General features: G+C 41.6%; 1 protein-coding gene across 1 annotated transcript in view; it reads left to right on the top strand.

Moving 5' to 3' along the window:
• tjp1b (tight junction protein 1b) overlaps nt 1–19,093 on the top strand; it is a 93,884-nt gene that overhangs the window by 69,823 nt on the left and 4,968 nt on the right. Inside the window, 18 exon segments of the mRNA XM_032581731.1 lie at nt 163–271; nt 362–581; nt 661–845; nt 1,663–1,758; nt 1,856–1,938; nt 2,016–2,226; nt 2,330–2,430; nt 2,502–2,852; nt 4,125–4,169; nt 4,171–4,326; nt 7,060–7,707; nt 7,709–7,921; nt 10,176–10,267; nt 11,903–12,118; nt 12,991–13,127; nt 14,711–15,182; nt 15,913–16,130; nt 17,677–17,820. Of these exon segments, the coding sequence (XP_032437622.1) occupies nt 163–271; nt 362–581; nt 661–845; nt 1,663–1,758; nt 1,856–1,938; nt 2,016–2,226; nt 2,330–2,430; nt 2,502–2,852; nt 4,125–4,169; nt 4,171–4,326; nt 7,060–7,707; nt 7,709–7,921; nt 10,176–10,267; nt 11,903–12,118; nt 12,991–13,127; nt 14,711–15,182; nt 15,913–16,130; nt 17,677–17,820 (3,697 nt within the window).

The following is a 19,093-nucleotide window of genomic DNA, read 5'->3' as shown; positions in this document are numbered from 1 at the left end:
ATTGATACAAGAGAAAACTCGGCTTTTAAAAACAATTGCAGCTTATGACGTTTGATAGGATCAATCAACTTCAGATTAACTCATTATTCGATAACTTGCATCCCTACTAAAAATCCCAATATGTGTAAAGGACTTATGGGACCATGTTTTCTTAACTTCCAGGTAAATAATGTTGATTTTGCAAACATAATCCGAGAGGAGGCGGTGCTATTCCTTCTGGATCTTCCTAAGGGTGAAGAGGTTACTATCCTGGCTCAGAAGAAAAAAGATGGTAAGCGGAGAAGAAAAATCAAAACAAATTAGAAATGAATCTTGATCTGATTGGTGTGGTGTGAAAGACTCGCTGCTCTGCGTTTTACAGTCTATCGGCGGATTGTGGAGTCGGATGTCGGGGATTCTTTCTACATTCGGACGCATTTTGAGTACGAGAAGGAATCTCCGTATGGGTTAAGCTTTAACAAGGGCGAGGTTTTCCGAGTGGTGGACACACTTTACAATGGAAAGCTGGGTTCTTGGTTAGCTATTCGCATTGGCAAGAACCATCAGGAGGTGGAGAGGGGCATTATCCCCAATAAGAACAGGTGAAAGCATCCTACTTCACTGCATGGTGCTTGGGTTGTTCCTGGAGCCTGTTTTACATCTTTGTCTTTCTGCCAACAGAGCGGAGCAGCTCTCCAGCGTTCAGTACACGCTTCCCAAAACAGCGGGAGGCGACCGGGCCGATTTCTGGAGGTTCAGAGGTTTACGCAGTTCAAAGAGGAACCTGAGGAAAAGCAGGGAGGATCTTTCCTCCCAGCCGGTCCAAACAAAGTTCCCTGCTTACGAGAGAGTCGTACTCAGAGAAGGTGAGATGTAGGGACTTAAACGATTAATCGTGATTAATCAATTATTGAAAGAATCATCAACTAATTTAGTAATCGATTAATTCTTAACTGGAGTATACAGAGTATATTCAGAGCAATAATTAAGCCCAAACTGTAAAATAAAATATGCATTTTTGCATTTAATAAAATCTTTCTGCAAACATCTTCTACCTAGAACTCCTCAAGTGGATGTTTTTGCTTCACTTGCATATTCTGTTAAAAAACAATTATAAAAAAATTCTCCTATTAAGCAGTTTTTGCTGTCCAATTATTAATCTGTTTATCAGAAAAACAGTCACCAGGTTAGCCCTGCTCTGTATTGATGTTGAACTGTTCACATTAAAGTATTTTTTTACGATACAGATGTAGTCTTTGCAACAAATCATTGAGGGTACATGAAAAGCAAGCTGTTATTGCGTTTTAGGAAATAACATAGCATGCTATTGCCTTAAAGTTGCTAAACTTTAAGGAAATGCTTAAAGTTTAGGAACTGAATTGTTTATGTGCATCTTTTAATCTGTTTCTAACATTGTGTTTAAAAAAAGGAGTAGTGATTAAATAAAATAACTGTTAGTTGCAACTCACCTTCATCTGTCTTCGTCAATTGATAGACTTTTTCATCCATCTATTTTCAGTTTTTCTATTTGAACTTTAAAAATGAGCTTAGAAATGTCTGAGAAGTCAGTAAATAGCATGAAAACGTACAGACGTTTAATATAAGAAGTTCGTAGAAACCTCGTCTCGGGTGTTTTTTTAAGGATCCGAATTTTTGTTGTTGTTATTTGGGCTTTTTGTGCAGCTGGTTTCCTCAGACCGGTGGTGATATTTGGACCTATTGCTGATGTGGCTCGAGAAAAGCTGTCCAGAGAGGAGCCTGATCTCTTTGAACTTGCAAGTATGTTTAATATTATCGTCCAACATCTTATTGTAATGTTTATTATACTTTTTTAAGTGTTTTTTTTATTAATTTCTTCACATTTTTTCCCTTTCAGAGAGCGAACCCAGAGATGCAGGAACAGACCAACGAAGTTCGGGAATCATTCGTCTTCACACTATTAAGCAGATCATAGACAGAGTGAGTGTGATTGTTTTTAAACTTTGCCATCGAACATACTGCCTTACTAAACCCGTTTTTATTTTAACTCCATAAAGGACAAACATGCTGTGCTGGACATCACCCCAAATGCTGTGGATAGGCTAAATTATGCCCAGTGGTACCCAATCGTAGTCTTCCTGAATCCTGATAACAAACAGGGTGTGAAGAACATGAGGACGAGACTTTGTCCAGAGTCCAGGAAGAGCGCCAGGAAGCTTTATGAGCGAGCCATTAAACTGAGGAAGAATAATCACCACCTGTTCACCAGTTAGTAGGCACAGTTTGTTGAAAAACAGTGACTTTAAAACCCAAATTGCCTCCTTTATGCAATACTTGTGAAGTGATTTTTATGCAAACTATTTCCGTCTAGCAACCATCAACTTGAACAATATGAATGACGGCTGGTACGGAGCGCTGAAGGAAACCATCCAGCAGCAGCAGAATCAGTTGGTGTGGGTGTCGGAGGGCAAGGTGAGACAAAGTCCCGCAGTGCTTCTGTCCTTCATGCTGCTGATCGGTGATAGACTCTCTGCTCCACTCAGGCGGACGGCACCACAGAGGACGACTTGGATATCCACGACGACCGTCTGTCCTACCTGTCGGCGCCAGGTAGCGAGTACTCCATGTACAGCACAGACAGCCGCCACACTTCTGACTACGAGGATACGGATACGGAGGGCGGAGCGTACACCGACCAGGAGTTAGACGAGACCTTAAACGATGAAGTGGGTCTGCCCACGGAGCCTGCCATCACCCGCTCCTCGGAGCCCGTCAGGGAGGACCCGCCTGTGATACAGGACACCCCCGGTTACCCTGGATACCAGCACCCGGTGCAGCCTGACCCCGCCAGCAGAATAGACCCCGCTGGATTCAAAATGGCCGCCCCACAGCAGGTAGGCTTGTTGACAGTACTGGCTGAATAAATAGTAAACGTATCACGACAGGGCAGAGCTTTAGCCTCTTTTTTTATTTTATATTCTGTGTTGTTTCTGGTTCCTTCTGATATTTAGTAGAGATGCACCAATCAGAATCTTGTGGCTGATTTCCGTTCTCAGGGTTTTGTCTGTGGACACAGTTTGAGAAAGACCAATGTGGACCTCTTGCAGCACGACGTCACAAGAGCAAGATCTCTGCTGGAGGGCACAAAACTAACGATAACTAGCATTGGTTTTAGCTGTTAAGTTGTCATTATGACACACAATATCTTAAATGTATGTGATACATAAAAGAAAAAGGTACACAGTGCTTTGCTACTAATCGTCAACAGCTAGATAACAAGGTCGAAAAAAAATATAGTGAGGGAAAGGGAAGTAATTCAGTTATGCTAGCTAGACTTTGATAATAGTTACCTGTAGATGTGATGGGAAATTTGGTGTGTTTTGGTTTAGTTAAAAAATAAAAGCCTACCTAAACACCAACGTTGACAGATCATCAGTAGAGCAGGTAAGTTAGCTAATCAACCGCTGCAGTGTTAGCTTAGCTAATAGCAGCGGAAGCTAATCTGCCACAACGTTCACTTTTTAATAATCGCAAAATAAACATCAAGCCTGAAGACATAAGACTGTAATAGACTGAATGTTCTTTGTGTGGGAAACATTTGAGTATTTTTTTGGTGTTAAAACATGAAACATGTAGTGGCGTTGTTGTCAGTTGCTATGGCAATGAGCTTGTGTGTAGTGTAGTCGACACAGAGAGCGAGAAAAAAGTGGTTTTGCGTTTATCTTTAACACGTTTTCTGCATTATTTTCCCCTTGCTGTGTCTCACTGCTTTAAATTAATAATACCTACATCTTCAGGTTTCATTTAGTTAACAGACTTGTTCTACGGCACGTAAAAGATTCGTCTTTTTGCTCTCCAGCGTTGTGCGCATGCGTAATATTTCCGGATATGAACGCTAACATGCAGGGGGTTCTTACTAGACTGTTTGAAACCCTTGCATGTATACAGTATAATCAGACAGTATACTGGTGCATCTCTAGGATTATTTTTTTTTCAGCAATAAACATGTTTTAAGTTACATAATAGGTATATTATCTACTCTAACCACATTTCTTTATCTTCTGACTGGTGAGTGTAAGGAATCAGGTCGTAGTGTTGGGGTGAGATGTTTTTTGTGTGCCCTTGGCGGCACTGTGTTATAAATGTCTCTTAACGATACTTCACAGCAAGGTGAGGCTGCTCTGCCCTCGCTGCCTCCGCCGGTGGCAGCCTTCCCCAGCTGCTGAGCAGCCTGTACAACTAGAGGAGCCGCCTGCTGCAGCCGCAGCTCCTCAGGCGGACTCTCTTAGCAGCCCCAGCCCTGCCCCTGAGCTAATTCCGCCCCCACCACCTCCACCACCACATGAACCCCCTGGTCCAGAACCAAAGGTATCCGCTGTTTCACCAGCCATTCGGACCGGGCCCGGCTCCCCAGCCTGCTCTTTTTAACTTGCCTGTCTTCTCACACATGCTTTCCACTCGCTATCTGCATGTCATGTCCACACTGTGTGACTCACTGAGCCCACTGTGAGCCTCTGGATCCCAGAGGAAATGTGCGACTCGCTTGTCCACATGCACCACAGTGGGCTGGGAGACCAGAAGGACTGGTTACATCTGAGTCTCTGATCAGGGTGAAGACATCCACAACCAGCCCTAACTGTTGCCTCTTACTTCCTTTGCATGGCTCCTGATGTTTTGTTTTTGTTTATTTTTTTGGGTTCCTTTCAGCTTTGACTCTCTACTGTAGATAAACAGTAGCAGCACTGACGGTGGCATTGTAGTGGGTAGATGTGTTGTCTGTTGTAGTGCTAGTAGTTTGACATTGCATAAGTTGCAAACTGAATGTTTGTTGCATGATGAAAGCTAACCTGCAGACAGTACTCTGACGTATTAATACCTAAAACTTTGCTATAAACTCAACACATTTTCCCTGTTGACTGGATTCCAACATATCGGCCTCCTTCCTTTACTGTCTGCAGGCTACACATCATATGTTTGAAATGAGGCCTTTCAGAAATGTGTAAATTGTTAAGAGGTTCTCAGTAAGACACAATTGGTAAAATTCTGTTTAATTTTTCCTGAAGGGCATCTTGTCAAACAGGCATTCAGAACCGTTTTTGAAGAAAGAACAAAAATAAGCTTGTAATTTGATCAATTGGTTCAGGATTTATTTATTTCAAACTATTCGGTCAGCATTGTGAATTTTGAGCTTCTTGAGGTTTCAGTTTATGGTACCTTGCAAAAATATTCACACACCTTGAACTTTTCCACATTTTATGTTACAGCCACAAACTTCAAGGCATTTTATTGATGTTTTGTGTTATAGAGCAATATGAAATAGTGTGATATTATTAAGCCAAAGGAAAACGATACATGGTTTATGTTTGGGTCTTTTTACTCCTGAGGCTTCGACTGTCATGTTTCACCTAAAACATGGGTTTTCATTTTTTACCTTTTCAAGATCATGAATGTTCTCAGATATCCTGAATGTATATACATTTGTACCAAAATGTATAATGTACAGTACAGACCAAAAGTTTGGACACACCTTTTAATTCAATGAGTTTCCTTTATTTTCATGACTATTGACATTGTAGATTCACACTGAAGGCATCAAAACTATGAATAACACATGTGGAAATATGCACTAAACAAAAAAGTGTAAAACAACTGAAAATACCCCTTATATTCTAGTTTCTTCAAAGTAGCAACCTTTTGCTGTGATTACTGCTTTGCAAACACTCGGCATTTTCTTGATGAGCTTCAACAGGTAGTCACCTGAAATGGTTTTCACTTCATAGGTGTGCCCTGTCAGGTTAATAAGTGGGATTTCTTGCCTTATAAACAGTCATGAAAATAAAGAAAACCCATTGAATTAGGAAGGTGTGTCCAAACTTTTGGTCTGTACTGTATATGTAAAACTCCTTTTAAAAAACTGTTAAAATTGTTTAATAAATGGGTGTGTGTGCGTTTAATAAATACTTCTTCAATTTAAATAAAATATAGTATAATAGCATATTTTTTTCAGCCAAAATCACTGATTTTTGTGGATCTAATTTAGAAATATATAAGACAATAAGTGTGATTTTTACTTGCCATCTTGATCACGGTTTAAAGCTTGACATCAATTAAGTCTAAATATGAAATACTGCCACCTGCAGGTGGGAGTTAGCAGTAACCAAAACTCAATGTTTTTGACCATTTTTGTGGAAAATGTTCAGTGAACGTACAATTATGCAGTAGCGCAAAAAAAAATGTTGGAGTTTGCTGGTTTTTGTGGGAATTTCCGCGATTGCAAAAAATTGGAGGGGCAGATGAATGTAATTTGGGAATAAATTTATAAAAACTGCTTTGATTTAAACCTATAACTGTTTTCTTGAAGGTTCTGTTTATGTGTTCCTCTAAAGTCGGATTTGACCCCTGGGTCTAAAGTTTGACAGATGACACTTTTTGGATTTTTATTTGCAAGTGATTCTGAAAACCATATATTCTTTTCCAACAGTTGAGTTTTGACTACAGATGGGTGCAAAACCTTGTTGATATTCTTGTTTATAATGTCTAAAAAACATAATTTTGCAATTGCAGTGTTTAAATTAAATGAGAAACGCTGATAAAATCAGACATGAATAAGTTTGTTCGTGCGATGAGTCAAGTGAGTCAATAAAAAACATGCCACATTGTTATCCTCCCACCACTTCCTGCCTGTGTTCTTTGTATTTTCTGCCAGTAGTAACATCCGGTTGTTGATCACATGACTCGTGTGATGCAAGTTTTGTGAAATACACAAATTTTGATACGGCTGAACAACATTTTACCTAAAAAAGAAAAAAATGTTTTTTTTGATTGGTGTGTTTCCGTTCCAATTTGTGCAGTTTTACAGCCAATGGAAACCCATCTGTTTCCACGGTTTGTCTTAATAACACATGATTGAAATAAAATACCCTTGCGATTGTGGCTGTAACAGAACAAAATCTGAAGAAGTTCAAGAGTGTGAATATTTTTGCATGGCACTTTTATTAGGAATTTCTTCTGGTGTTTTAGGAGAAATAACTTTTCCTTAACTGGATATCTTCACCTAATGATATCCTACAAATAAACTTAATTATTGCCATTTCTTTACAGACGTACAAGAAAGATCTGTACAACATGGAGGACCCAGTGCGGATCAACCACGGTCTGAAGCAGTCTCTGAGCTACAGTCACCAGCCGTCGTTTCAGGACAAACAGCCATACCGCGAATACGACCACCCGCCTTATGGATACGACGGAGGCGGCTACGCAGAACCAAAGCCTCACAACTCTGACTCTCATCTGCACTACGACAACCGTGTGCCTCATTACAGCGAACAGTGGCCCCCATACGACCAGCAGACCTCGTCCTCACAGCCCGCCGGGTACCAGCCGGGCCACCAGCAACCAATGGGCTACAGTCCTCGCTCCCCCTACGAGGGCGGGCCGGGGAGGGAGTACAGCCCGCCTCAGCCACGCTACGACGAGGCCCCGGCGGTGGGCTACGACAGCAGAGCGCGGCACAGTAAACCCGGGCCCATTCGGTACGACGAGCCCCCGCCCCCACCTCCTGCTAGCTACGAAGCCCGATCTCCGTATGAGGCAGAAACTCGCAGCTTTCCCATTAACTCCCCTCGCTCACCAGAGCCTCCAAAGCACTACTACGGTGACTCTGGTCTGAGGCCCGCCTACATGTCTGGGCTTCCAAACCGAGGTTACAAGCCAGGGATACACGAGCCGATCATGAACTCCGAGCCCGCCTGCCGTCCCCCCTCCAAAACCAGACGCCCTGCCTTCACCAGGAGAGCCAGCTGTCACTCCGACCTCCAAACCTCTTCCTCCTCCCCCACGGGAAGACCTGGATGAAGATCCGGCCATGAAACCGCAGTCAGTCCTCAACAGAGTCAAGATGTTTGAGAATAAACGCTCAGTTTCTATGGACAGAGCTAAAGACGGAGAGTCTTCTGTGCTCAGGGTATGTTCCTCATGCAGGCTGACACGATTAATCAGATTAATCGCAAATAATTACAATTTAGTGGGTGATTATTTTTTTTTAAATGGTTGGTTTTGTTGGTTCCTAAAATAATTGTTCTTCTCAAACAAGCAAAGTGTAATAGCTAACAGAACTTTAAAAATGTTTAATGAAATTAAGCATGTAGGTTTTATAAAGCCTCTCCTTGGGCTGCCACCTTATCGTGGTGGAGGGGTTTGAGTGCCCCAATGACCCTAGGAGCTATGCTGTCTGAGGCTTCATGCCCCTGGTAGGGTCACCCAAGGCAGACAGGTCCTAGGTGAGGGACCAGACAAAGCACAGCCTGAAGACCCCTATGACGTATGAAAACTTTTGACTTGGTGTTCCCTCGCCCGGACGCGGGTCACCGGGGCCCCACTCTGGAGCCAGGCCTGGAGGAGGGGCATGATAACGAGCGCCTGGTGGCCGGGCTTTATCCCATGGAGCCCGGCCGGGCTTAACCCGAAGAGGAGACATGGGTCCCCCCTCCCATGGGCCCACCACCTATGAGAGGGGCCAAAGGGGTCAGGTGCGTTGTGAGATGGGTGCCGGCCATGTGAGGGGACCCTGGCGGTCCGATCCTCGGTTGCAGAAGCTGGCTCTTGGGACGTGGAATGTCACCTCTCTGGTGGGGAAGGAGCCGGAGCTAGTGTGCTGAGGTCGAGAGGTTCCGGCTAGAAATAGTCGGTCTCACCTCGACGCATGGCTCTGGTTCTGGAACCAGTCTCCTTCAGAGGGGCTGGACATACTTCCACTCTGGAGTTGCCCATGGTGAGAGGCGTCGGGCAGGAGTGGGCATACTTGTTGCTCCCCATCTCGACGCCTGTACATTGGGGTTTACCCCGGTGAATGAGAGGGTAGCCTCCCTCCGCCTACGGGTGGGGGGACAGGTCCTGACTGTCCATTTGTGCTTACTGGCCAAACGACAGTTCAGATTACCCACCCTTTTTGGAGTCCTTAGAGGGGGTACTGGAGAGTGCTCCTCCTGGGGACTCCCTTGTTCTGCTGGGGGACTTCAACGCTCACGTGGGCAATGACAGTGAGACCTGGAGGGGCGTGGTTGGGAGGACCGTCCCCCCCCCGATCTGAACTCGAGCGGTGTTCTGTTGTTGGACTTCTGTGCTCGTCATGGATTGTCCATAACGAAACACCATGTTCAGGCATAAGGGTGTCCCATAGGTGCACTTGGCACCAGGACACCCTAGGCTGCAGTTCGATGATCGACTTTGTCATCGTTTCATCGGATCTGCATCCGTATGTCTTGGACACTCAGGTGAAGAGAGGTGCGGAGCTGTCCACTGACCACTACCTGGTGGTGAGTTGGCTCCAGTGGTGGGGGAGGAAGCTGGTCAGACCTGGCAGGCCCAAACGTGTTGTGAGGGTCTGCTGGGAATGTCTGGCGGAATCCCCTGTGAGACGGAGTCCTCAGGGCTCCTGAGCCACCACTCCAAGTGGAGGAGTTCAAGTATCTCGGGATCTTGTTCACTGAATGAGGGAAGAAGAGAGCGGGAGACCGACAGGCGGATTGGCGCAGCGTCTGCTGTCAAGCGGGCGCTGTACCGGTCCGTCGTGGTGAAGAGAGAGCAGAGTCAAAAAGCGAAGCTCTCGATTTACCGGTCGATCTACGTTCCCACCCTCATCTATGGTCATGAGCTTTGGGTCATGACTGAAAGAACAAGATCGTGGATACAAGCGGCCGAAATGGGTTTTCTCCACAGGGTGTCTGGGCTCTCCCTTAGAGATAGGGTGAGAAGCTCAGTCATCCTGGAGGGACTCAGAGTAGAGCCGCTGCTCCTTCACATCGAGAGGAGCCAGTTGAGGTGACTCGGTCATCTGGTTAGGATGCCTCCTGGACGCCTCCCTGGTGAGGTGTTCCGGGCACGTCCCACCGGGAGGAGGCCCTGGGGAAGACCCAGGACACGCTGGAGGGACTATGTCTCTCGGCTGGCCTGGGAACGCCTTGGGATTCCCCCGGAAGAGCTAGGAACAAGTGGCTGGGGAGAGGGAAGTCTGGGCCTCCCTTCTGAAGTTGCTACCCCCACGACCCGACCCCGGATAAAGTGGAAGAAATGGATGGATTGATGGATTGATTGATTGATTGATTGATTTTATAAAGCATGTTTTTGTATGTATCTGTGTAAGTTCATTGTCCATATGGAGGAAAACTTGCTCACCAGAGGGAGAAATCACTGAATCAGGATTTGTTTTTGTTCTCCAGCCTGCAGATGTTCCTAAACCTGTGAATGCTCCTCCCCCGGTCCCGAAAGCCAACTCTCTGAGCAACCTGGAGCAGGAGAAGTCCACCTATAGGTGAGCAGTCTGTTTCCTCAGAACAAAAGGAAAATGCAAAGGATTTAAGGAGAGATGTTGTTGCTTGTGCACCACTCAGTGGTCAAAGTTTTTGCCCATTAGTGGGCCCCTCCAGGGTGTTGAAATGTTTGTTTTATTTTATTCTTGCAGCCTAAAATTACTGATTTTGCGGAAGCTTTTTCAAAAAGTTACTTTTTTTAAGCTTATTTTTGCCATTTTACAACAAAAGTTGGAATCTCAAAAAAAATAAACAGGATTTTTTACAACATTTTCACATACCTTCTTAAAATGGCATCTAATACAACTCAAATCATATCCTGATGAGTTGTCAAAGTTAAAAAGAAGAATTAAATGTCTGTCATTCAAGTTAACATGAATTATATTCACAGTTGAGATTTTCTGTAGGATTTGTCTTTTCTGTCAGCAGAAAGAAATCCTACAAAATATTTCAAAATTGTTTTTGGAAAAGAAAGAAAAAGGCAAATGTTGTTTTTTGGCGTCACACATGCTTTCGTCTTGCAAGTTTGGAAAAAGTAAGTTAAATTAGGAAAGAGAGAAGGCTGATTGGTTATAAAAGAAGGAAATTCAACTAATGTTAAGGTGATTGGTCAGATTTGTGGAAAAGCTGCGATTACTGGTGAAGATGGCACCAGTAAAATTTGATAACTGAGTGAATTTGCATTAATTTCTGCAATCACAACGTTGCAACTTGGATTGAGATAGTTTGTGTCTGAGGTTCTCAAAATCTCTATTATTTACTCATTTACAACTAAGTAGTGTCATGAAGTGCGGTGGTGTGAGGTGGTGAGGCAGACGCAGATGACCCAGGTAGATGAGAGAAAATTATTTTTTAATAATGAAGTCCAAAAGGTCCACAAAACCAGGCAGCACGACTGAGCGGAAGCCAGGGCTCAACGTCTGTAGCAAACAGACTAAATCAAGGGACAGCAAAACAGATTGGTGCTTACGACAAGGACCCGACAAAGACACAGAGACACAGGTGACACTAAATACACAGGAGGTAATCAGGGAACGAGACACACCTGGGAATAATCAAGGGGAGACGGGACAACATGAGACTCAAAGACACAGAAAACTCGAAATAAATACACAGAAAAACACAGATCGTGACAAGTAGGCCTGTTGCAATAAATCAATTAATCACATGATGAATAAAAACATTTGCATGATTTATCATTTTTCTCTTGATGATAAACGTCTTCAGTTTGGTGTTTTGGTCTCAACCAGACCATTTTTTAAAGGACAAGTTTTGTTTACAGAAACTTCATCATTAATTTTATTTATTGTTTTCTTTCTTTATTTTAAATGTCTTCCAGTTCCAAGGTTAAATGTTCATTAGAATTTAAAGTTTATTCATTTTTGAGAATGTGTTCCTGCATTATTATGCCATTATATGACATGAAAATCATCTCAAAGCAACAATGTTATCGTGTATCGCGATAACTGCTGGGACAATTTATCATCCAGCAGTATTTGTTATCGTGTCTGGCATTTCAGCTGAGGCCTCCTGGTTTCCCAAGCAGACTGAAGTGACACACAGTCTGCTTGTAAACGTGTAAAAAACAGATTTGTTTAAATTTTTTTTTTACACGTTTTTTCCTCTTTTGTCTTCAGGGCTCCTGAGCCACAAAAGCCTCATTCGAAGCCTCTGGATGATGTAGTTCGCTCCAACCACTATGACCCAGATGATGATGAGGAGTACTACAGGAAGCAGCTGTCCTACTTCGACCGGCGCAGCTTCGACAGCAAGGCAATGGGCCAACCCAGTCCGGGTATCAACCGGTTTCACGACCTGTCCAAGCCTGCCCAGCTGTCCTACCCTTACAACAGGTCAGACGGCACACCCTGCACCAGCAGCACAGCTGGTTCCCAGTGCTCAGAACTGGGTTGAAATCCTGGAAAAGGCTTAAATTTTAATTAACTTAATTAAGAGCTTGATTTCTGTATAAAGTCCTTGAAAGTTCTTCATATTCAAACAGCACAGTTTGGTAATAAAGTTCAATCTGACTCTTGATTAAAAGCCTTCAACTTTGCAGGCTTCAACCAGTTGAAACCAGAGATTTTTATCCACCTAATAAAAAGAAGAAAAAAATCCCTCAATGTCTGAAGTTAAATTAGACTAAACTTTTCTTATTTCAGGTCCGTTAAAGTTACCAAAATTATTTATTTTTGTTAAATACCAGTAAACATAAGGAGAACATTTTTTAAGAATATTTTTTGTAACTTTATCGTCGTTTAAGCATTTAATTTGAGCAGGAAGGTAATTTACCTTCCAATTTGTTTTGATTGTTTCAGTGTTATCAATATTTATTATTTCTAATGACTCAGAAACTCGTCGATAATCTTATTATTTACACTTTAAACAACTTAACTGAAATTAGCTATTTGTTTGGTTAAATTAGTGTTATTCTCAGATCAGTCGGAAACTAAACATAATTTTGTTTCGTTTTAGTTTACCCTTTTCCTGCTTCAAAATGCAGAATACCACCATCAGATCATATCAATTGTAGTAATAAATTATATCATATAATAATGAATTGAAAATGTCTCTTTTTGTTTATTTCTGTTGATTTATTTTGTTATCTCCAGTCTATGGAGCTGGAATAGTTTGAAAACCTTCCTTGAATTTTACTGCCGGAAACACTGATATAAGTCCTTCAGTCACATTGATTGTTGTTCTATTTACTGTGTTATTTTTGAAGGGTTGAGTCTGTGGAGAAGGTGAGCCCAGTGGAGAAAAGATACGAACCTTTGGCCCAAATCAGTCCCTCCACTCAGTACGGACCCCCAGCTCCAACCATCCCACCCAACACCTTGTCCAAACTCAGCCCTGGTGACAGGTAAGTTATAGAAATAATCCCAAATAATCATTTTATTCTCCTCTGGGATCTCCCAGTTTGTGCCTTGCACTTTAAATCATAATTGTTATGCCTCTAAAATATGGGGGGTTTTTTACATTTAAAAATCGCTAAAATGGTTTCCTGCATAAATACTTCAAACAAAACTCTCAATAAAACCTTTTTGTGTCTGATCCTCATTGAAATTATTTAAACTTAGACTTTTTGACCAAAACCCAGTAGAAGATTAAAACAATTCTTGAAATCTGAATCTAATTGGATGAAAGTAAAGCTAAGCCTTTATTTAATCTGTGTTAGATGGTCTGCTTCACATTTATGATCATCTCCAGCCTCATTGATGACCTTCAGCGGTTTGCAGATCCATTTTTCTTAATCCAATAGACAGTTGTGAAAAATTAAAACACACTTTAGCACTTTAACTTTCTTTGTCTGTAAATATTTTTTACCCAGAACTCTTCACCCAGTTCAGATTTATATTAAGCAACTTTTGCTTTCCAGTTATAAATCAGTTTGTTCAAAAATTTATCAATAGATCAGTCCTAATATGTATTGATAAGTCAAGCAGAAAGGGCTGAGCTCTTCATATGTTCCAAGTATTTTTTCACTCCAGATGGAACTAACAATTATTTTAGTAATCAGTAATTCTATTTATTTAGATCATTAATTGATTTAAAAATTGGTACATTCTGCACATTTTTCATTTAACAATTAAAAATACACAAAAAATGTATTTTTTAACTAAGAAAACACACATTTTATTGCCTAAAATGCAATAACTGCATTCCTTTGATCATTTGTAGCAAAGGATGGATCTGCAGCTAAAAAATACTTCAGCTCTGCCATTAATACAGAATGTATTAATCAGTGTAGGGCTGCTCTATTGACTCGTTTTTTTGAATAACCGATTAATAATCAGACAGCAGAAGCTGCTTAATTAGATTAGGTTTTGTTTGTTAATTTACAGAATTTGAACCAGGTGAATCTAAATCTGCTGCCACTTGAAGAGTTTTGGCTAAAAGATGTTTACATACAAAGAAAGTTTTTCTCCAGACATTCAATTTCTATATGCACCATAAATCTGCAAAACTTCCAGAAAACTGCAAAACACTGAGTTCTTTCAAATCTAGACTAAAAACCCACCTGGTTGGCATTATCTATGAAACATTGACCAACATATTTTATGTGTAACGAGCTGTTGGGGAAAAAAAAAAAATGTAATGTTTACTGGTTTTCTCAATCGTTGACTGTTTGTTCTATGACTTTGTATTTTTGTGTTTTTATGATGTAAAGCACTTTGAAATGCCTTGTTGCTGAAATGTGCTGCACAAATAATTAAAATTGATTTTAAATGCTAAATGTATATATTCTCTGTATAATTTTGACTGAATTGTTGCCCTTAATATGTTGTTATTTCAGCAAATCAAGTTTTTTGAGGCTGCATACTCCAGATTCCTAAATTAGTTGACGATTATTTCAGTAATAGATTAATCGGATTAATTGTTTAGTCCTAGTTTTAAACTGTAAGTCAATATGTAAAGATTTTGTCTCTTTTCTTCCTTTCCAGCCAACTCCATCCCTGAACCACTGAGCTCCCCGAATCCTAAACCCGACCTGGCAGCTCTCAGGCCGACTAGCAGGGACGAATCCACGCCAGGCGGCTACCTGCCACCCAGAGGCCTCCCTGACAAAGTCCCCGTCAACGGCACCGACGCGCCGCTGCCGAAAACCCTGGGCGCTCCGCCTTCGACCAGCTACAACCGCTACGTCCCCAAGCCTTACACCAGCACGGCCCGGCCCTTCGAGCGCAAGTTCGACAGCCCAAAGTTCAACCACAACCTGCTGCCGAACGACACGCAGGTGAAAACGGACCTCCTTAGCAAGCCAGGGGTGGTGAGCAACGCCTCAGTGAAACCTCAGCTGTCGCCGCAGCCCCTCGACCACGACAGCGGCCTGGACACCTTCACGCGCACCATGGACAACAGGGCCAAATACCAGCACAATAACATCAACACCATTCCCAAGGCCATCCCTGTAAGGTAAGGCAGCAGAGCGCTCAGAGGGAAATCACCGAGCGGCAGAAAGAGACGCCGCACTCACCGCGTCTCCATTTTTCACTTCCGATACCGATATGAGGATTAGTATCGACCGATACCAATCCGATACAGAAAAACGGTGCTGAATTAACTGAAAACATTTCATTTTTAAAACACAGACATAAACTAGAACATCTCCATTTCCTGTGAAAATGCAGTGTGAATGCTGTATGCTGAATGTTCTTGGTGAAAATATAAAAATCTCTTCCAAACAGTATTAGAAATCAGTGCAGAACAGTGCTTACAAAGCTAAATTCAAAGGTCACAACAGTTTACAAGCTAAAATACTAATGATTGCATATAGGTTAGCACTAGCATGTTCACATAACCCAGGCAGAGTGAAAAAATCCATGTAAAAGCTAAACCTAGGTAAAAAGCCTGAAGCTAGCTAAAATTTAAATCATAGCATCAAGGCTAGCACTAGCATGGTGCTAGCCATGCTACATGCAGGACGTAAAAAAAAAGTTAGAGCTCAACTATTGGACTGCACTTTCATTTTCAGTTGTTATGATTTAAACACCTTGAACCGCCTTGCTGCTGAAATGTGCTACACAAATAAACCTTGATGTATTTATTTTTGTCCGTTTCGTAACGGAAACTCAGCTATTTTTCACTTAAGGTTTGTTCTACCTTCCTCTCTGACTGATGATCCCTTACGACTTGTCCGCCTCAGCCCCAGCGCCTTGGACGACGACGATGAGGACGAAGGGCACACAGTGGTCGCCACCGCCCGCGGCATCTTCAACAGCAACGGAGGGGTCCTGAGCTCCATCGAGACGGGCGTCAGCATCATCATCCCCCAGGGCGCCATCCCCGAGAGCGTGGAGCAGGAGATTTACTTCAAGGTGTGCCGGGACAACAGCATCCTGCCGCCCCTCGACAAGGAGAAAGGTCAGCGCTTGGCTCCTCCCTACCCCGATTATGTCAGAGAATGACTTACAGCCTCCAAGAAAATCCTTGGAAGACAAAGTGCTTGTGAGCTTTGGATAGTAATTAGTGGAGCCTTTTTAAATGTCAAGTTTAGTTCTGCTACTTTGGCTGGATTTCATATGAAAAAAAACATAAAAGGTTGTTTAGGCTTGAGCTTCTGCTGATATATTAAGGGACCTACTATGTAAAATTGACATTTTGAACATTTTTGTACCTCCATTTGGATTTCTACTGCTTATAAAAACAACCCAAGCACTAAAAAAAAACAAAAAAAACACCTTGAATTATTTTGATAATAAGTTAATGTGTTTTGGTGCCCGATAAAATGAGCCATCTCAAAAATCTCCTGATTGTTGAGTCACATTCAACAGGCAGAACGCCATTACCTAGTAACCCCAGCTGAGCCCAGCCCCGTTACCTAGCAACCTCGGCAGAGTTCCAGCACGTTTAGTCAGCCGGTTTACCGCTGCTGTGTGCTGCACTGCAAAATCACAAAATCTTACCGAGTATTTTTGGTTTAGTTTCTAATGCAAATGTCTTCGTACACTTGAAATAAGACAAAACTAAATTAAAAGTAAAACAATAAAGAAAAATTGTCAATAATTCCTTAATATTGATGGAAAAGCACTACGTCCATTGGCAGATTATTCCACTTCTGACAACGGAAAAAAGTTTGTTATAAGTGAAATAATCTGCCAGTGGAACTAGAACATTTTAGGAATTATGTACTTAGAAGAAGTTCCTTACATCTTGCTGAAAAGTTACATGTACGTTAGTTTTGTGCTTGTGTACTAAGATATTTGCATTAGAAAGTAGACCAAAAATACTTGGTATGATTTTGTGTTTTTGCAGTGTGTACAATGGCTGCTGGAAACGTTTTGTTGTTGACTCACCACCCAGAAACCACTTGCTGGATTCTCGTTGGTTGTGCAGGAAGCTCCACTCCTGCTTTTCAGAGATGTATAGTTGTATAATTGCGTATTTGTTTGCAGCCATTTTTACAAGTGAATGTAAACGTTGAGTTGGGAGGCATGGCCATCAGAAGCTTATTTGGATTTAAAGTGACAGGAGGCCCTGAAAGATCTCAATCTGGTTATCTAAGGATGATTTTGTGCAAAAAATTTAAAAATCATGTTTTATATCGTCTATAAACCTACCCTAACCTGTTCAAGGAAGCACAATAGGTCACCTTTAAGAAGCGCCCTGTTGATCAGGACGTCTTTAAGATTGTTGGAAGGGTAAATCAACATGGAAATCTTTCCCTGTGAGCTTCCATAAGATGATTGTTTGGTTTGCAAAATATTTTTTTAGCTATAGGCCTGATCCATAGATGATTTAAAACTGCCTTAGTGTTGTGTTCATTTATCAAGCTGTCCAGTCAGTTAACGTTGACTTTTGCCCCCAGACTCTTCGGTATGCTTCGTTAGTTAAAGGCTAATCCGTTTCCATTGCTAAATTCCTCTCTGCTTAGTTGGAGGAATTTAAATCCTGTCGTGTTTCTGTGCAGGAGAAACGCTGCTAAGTCCGCTGGTGATGTGTGGCCCTCACGGACTCAAGTTCCTGAAGCCGGTGGAGCTGCGCTTACCTCACTGTGCGTCTATGACCCCTGATGGTTGGTCTTTTGCTCTAAAATCCTCCGACTCCTCGTCGGGTATGCTGTCCTCTCTCTCTGTCCTTTTGGGGTCTGTGGGCTGGCTTTGATGAAACATGGAGATCCAGAAACGATAATCTGGACTCTTTAGCTTTCCTTATGCCCCTTATTTAATTTTTATAAATCTAATCTGTGTAGAAAATGCAGAAAAATTAATCTGTGAATAATAGGACTGGGCGATAAATCGATTTTACCAATTAGTAAAACGCTTCGGTATTTGAAGATAAAATTTTTGGAAAATCTGTATTTTTGTCACCAATGGGTTTCCACAGTTCAGAGTGATGTCAGAGCTGCCATCTTGTTTGACTAGCTTGTTTTTTGACTTTGAATTCAGATCAACGCTACGACGAAATATTAAGTCCAGGCTAAGATTTATATAATTTTACAGTCGTAATAATAAGATTTAAAAAATCCTACGACAATGAAGTTGAAATAATGCGAGAATAAACTCATAATATTACCAGAATAAAGTAGCAATTATAGGAGAATTAAGGAGTAATTTTACAAAAAGTCCCACACAAAAAATAGCAAAAAATTAAAATGAGGGATCTTAAACATCTTGTGAAGTTATACTTTACCGGTTTTACAGATAAGGTAATATTTTATGACATAACATCAGCTTCAAATTATTATCAGTAGCAAGTCTTTAAATTATCATGCAAACTAATCTAAGTGTCTAAGAACCAGCATAAAATGAGCTGGTCTTGATAACCCAATAGAAGATTTTTCCCCCTAATCCTCTAATGTTCTGGTAAAATTTTGTCTGTATTCTGAATATATTCTCATTATTAAATAAAAATTCCCATAGCGTGGTCCTAATGCTGCGTCATTTAACTCAAAGAAGGGACCATAGAAAATATATTTTTTATGTTGTTTGTCATTTCTTTTTTTTTAAAAAGAAAGTGACAAAAAATGATTAAACTTGGATCTGGTGTGAAAAATCTGATTTTATTTTTAATCCGTAACACCCAGCCCTGATGAAGACAGAAATTAATAATCTGTTGTGGGTGAATCAGCGCTTCCATGTATTCTGATCTCCTTTCTTTTTGTTTGTTTATATCAAATATATACAGTACAGACCAAAAGTTTGGACACACCTTTCTAATTCAATGGGTTTTCTTTATTTTCATGAATAAGGCAAGAAATCCCACTTATTAACCGGACAGGGCAGGTTGACCTATGAAGTGAAAACCATTTCAGGTGACTACCTCTTGAAGCTCATCAAGAAAATGCCGAGTGTGTGCAAAGCAGTAATCACAGCAAAAGGTTGCTA

This window comes from Xiphophorus hellerii, chromosome 2 (assembly GCF_003331165.1).
Source record: "Xiphophorus hellerii strain 12219 chromosome 2, Xiphophorus_hellerii-4.1, whole genome shotgun sequence".
Classification (NCBI taxonomy): domain Eukaryota; kingdom Metazoa; phylum Chordata; class Actinopteri; order Cyprinodontiformes; family Poeciliidae; genus Xiphophorus; species Xiphophorus hellerii.
The sequence above is the reverse complement of the archived record's forward strand: the minus strand, read 5'-3'. Positions and strand labels throughout refer to the sequence as shown.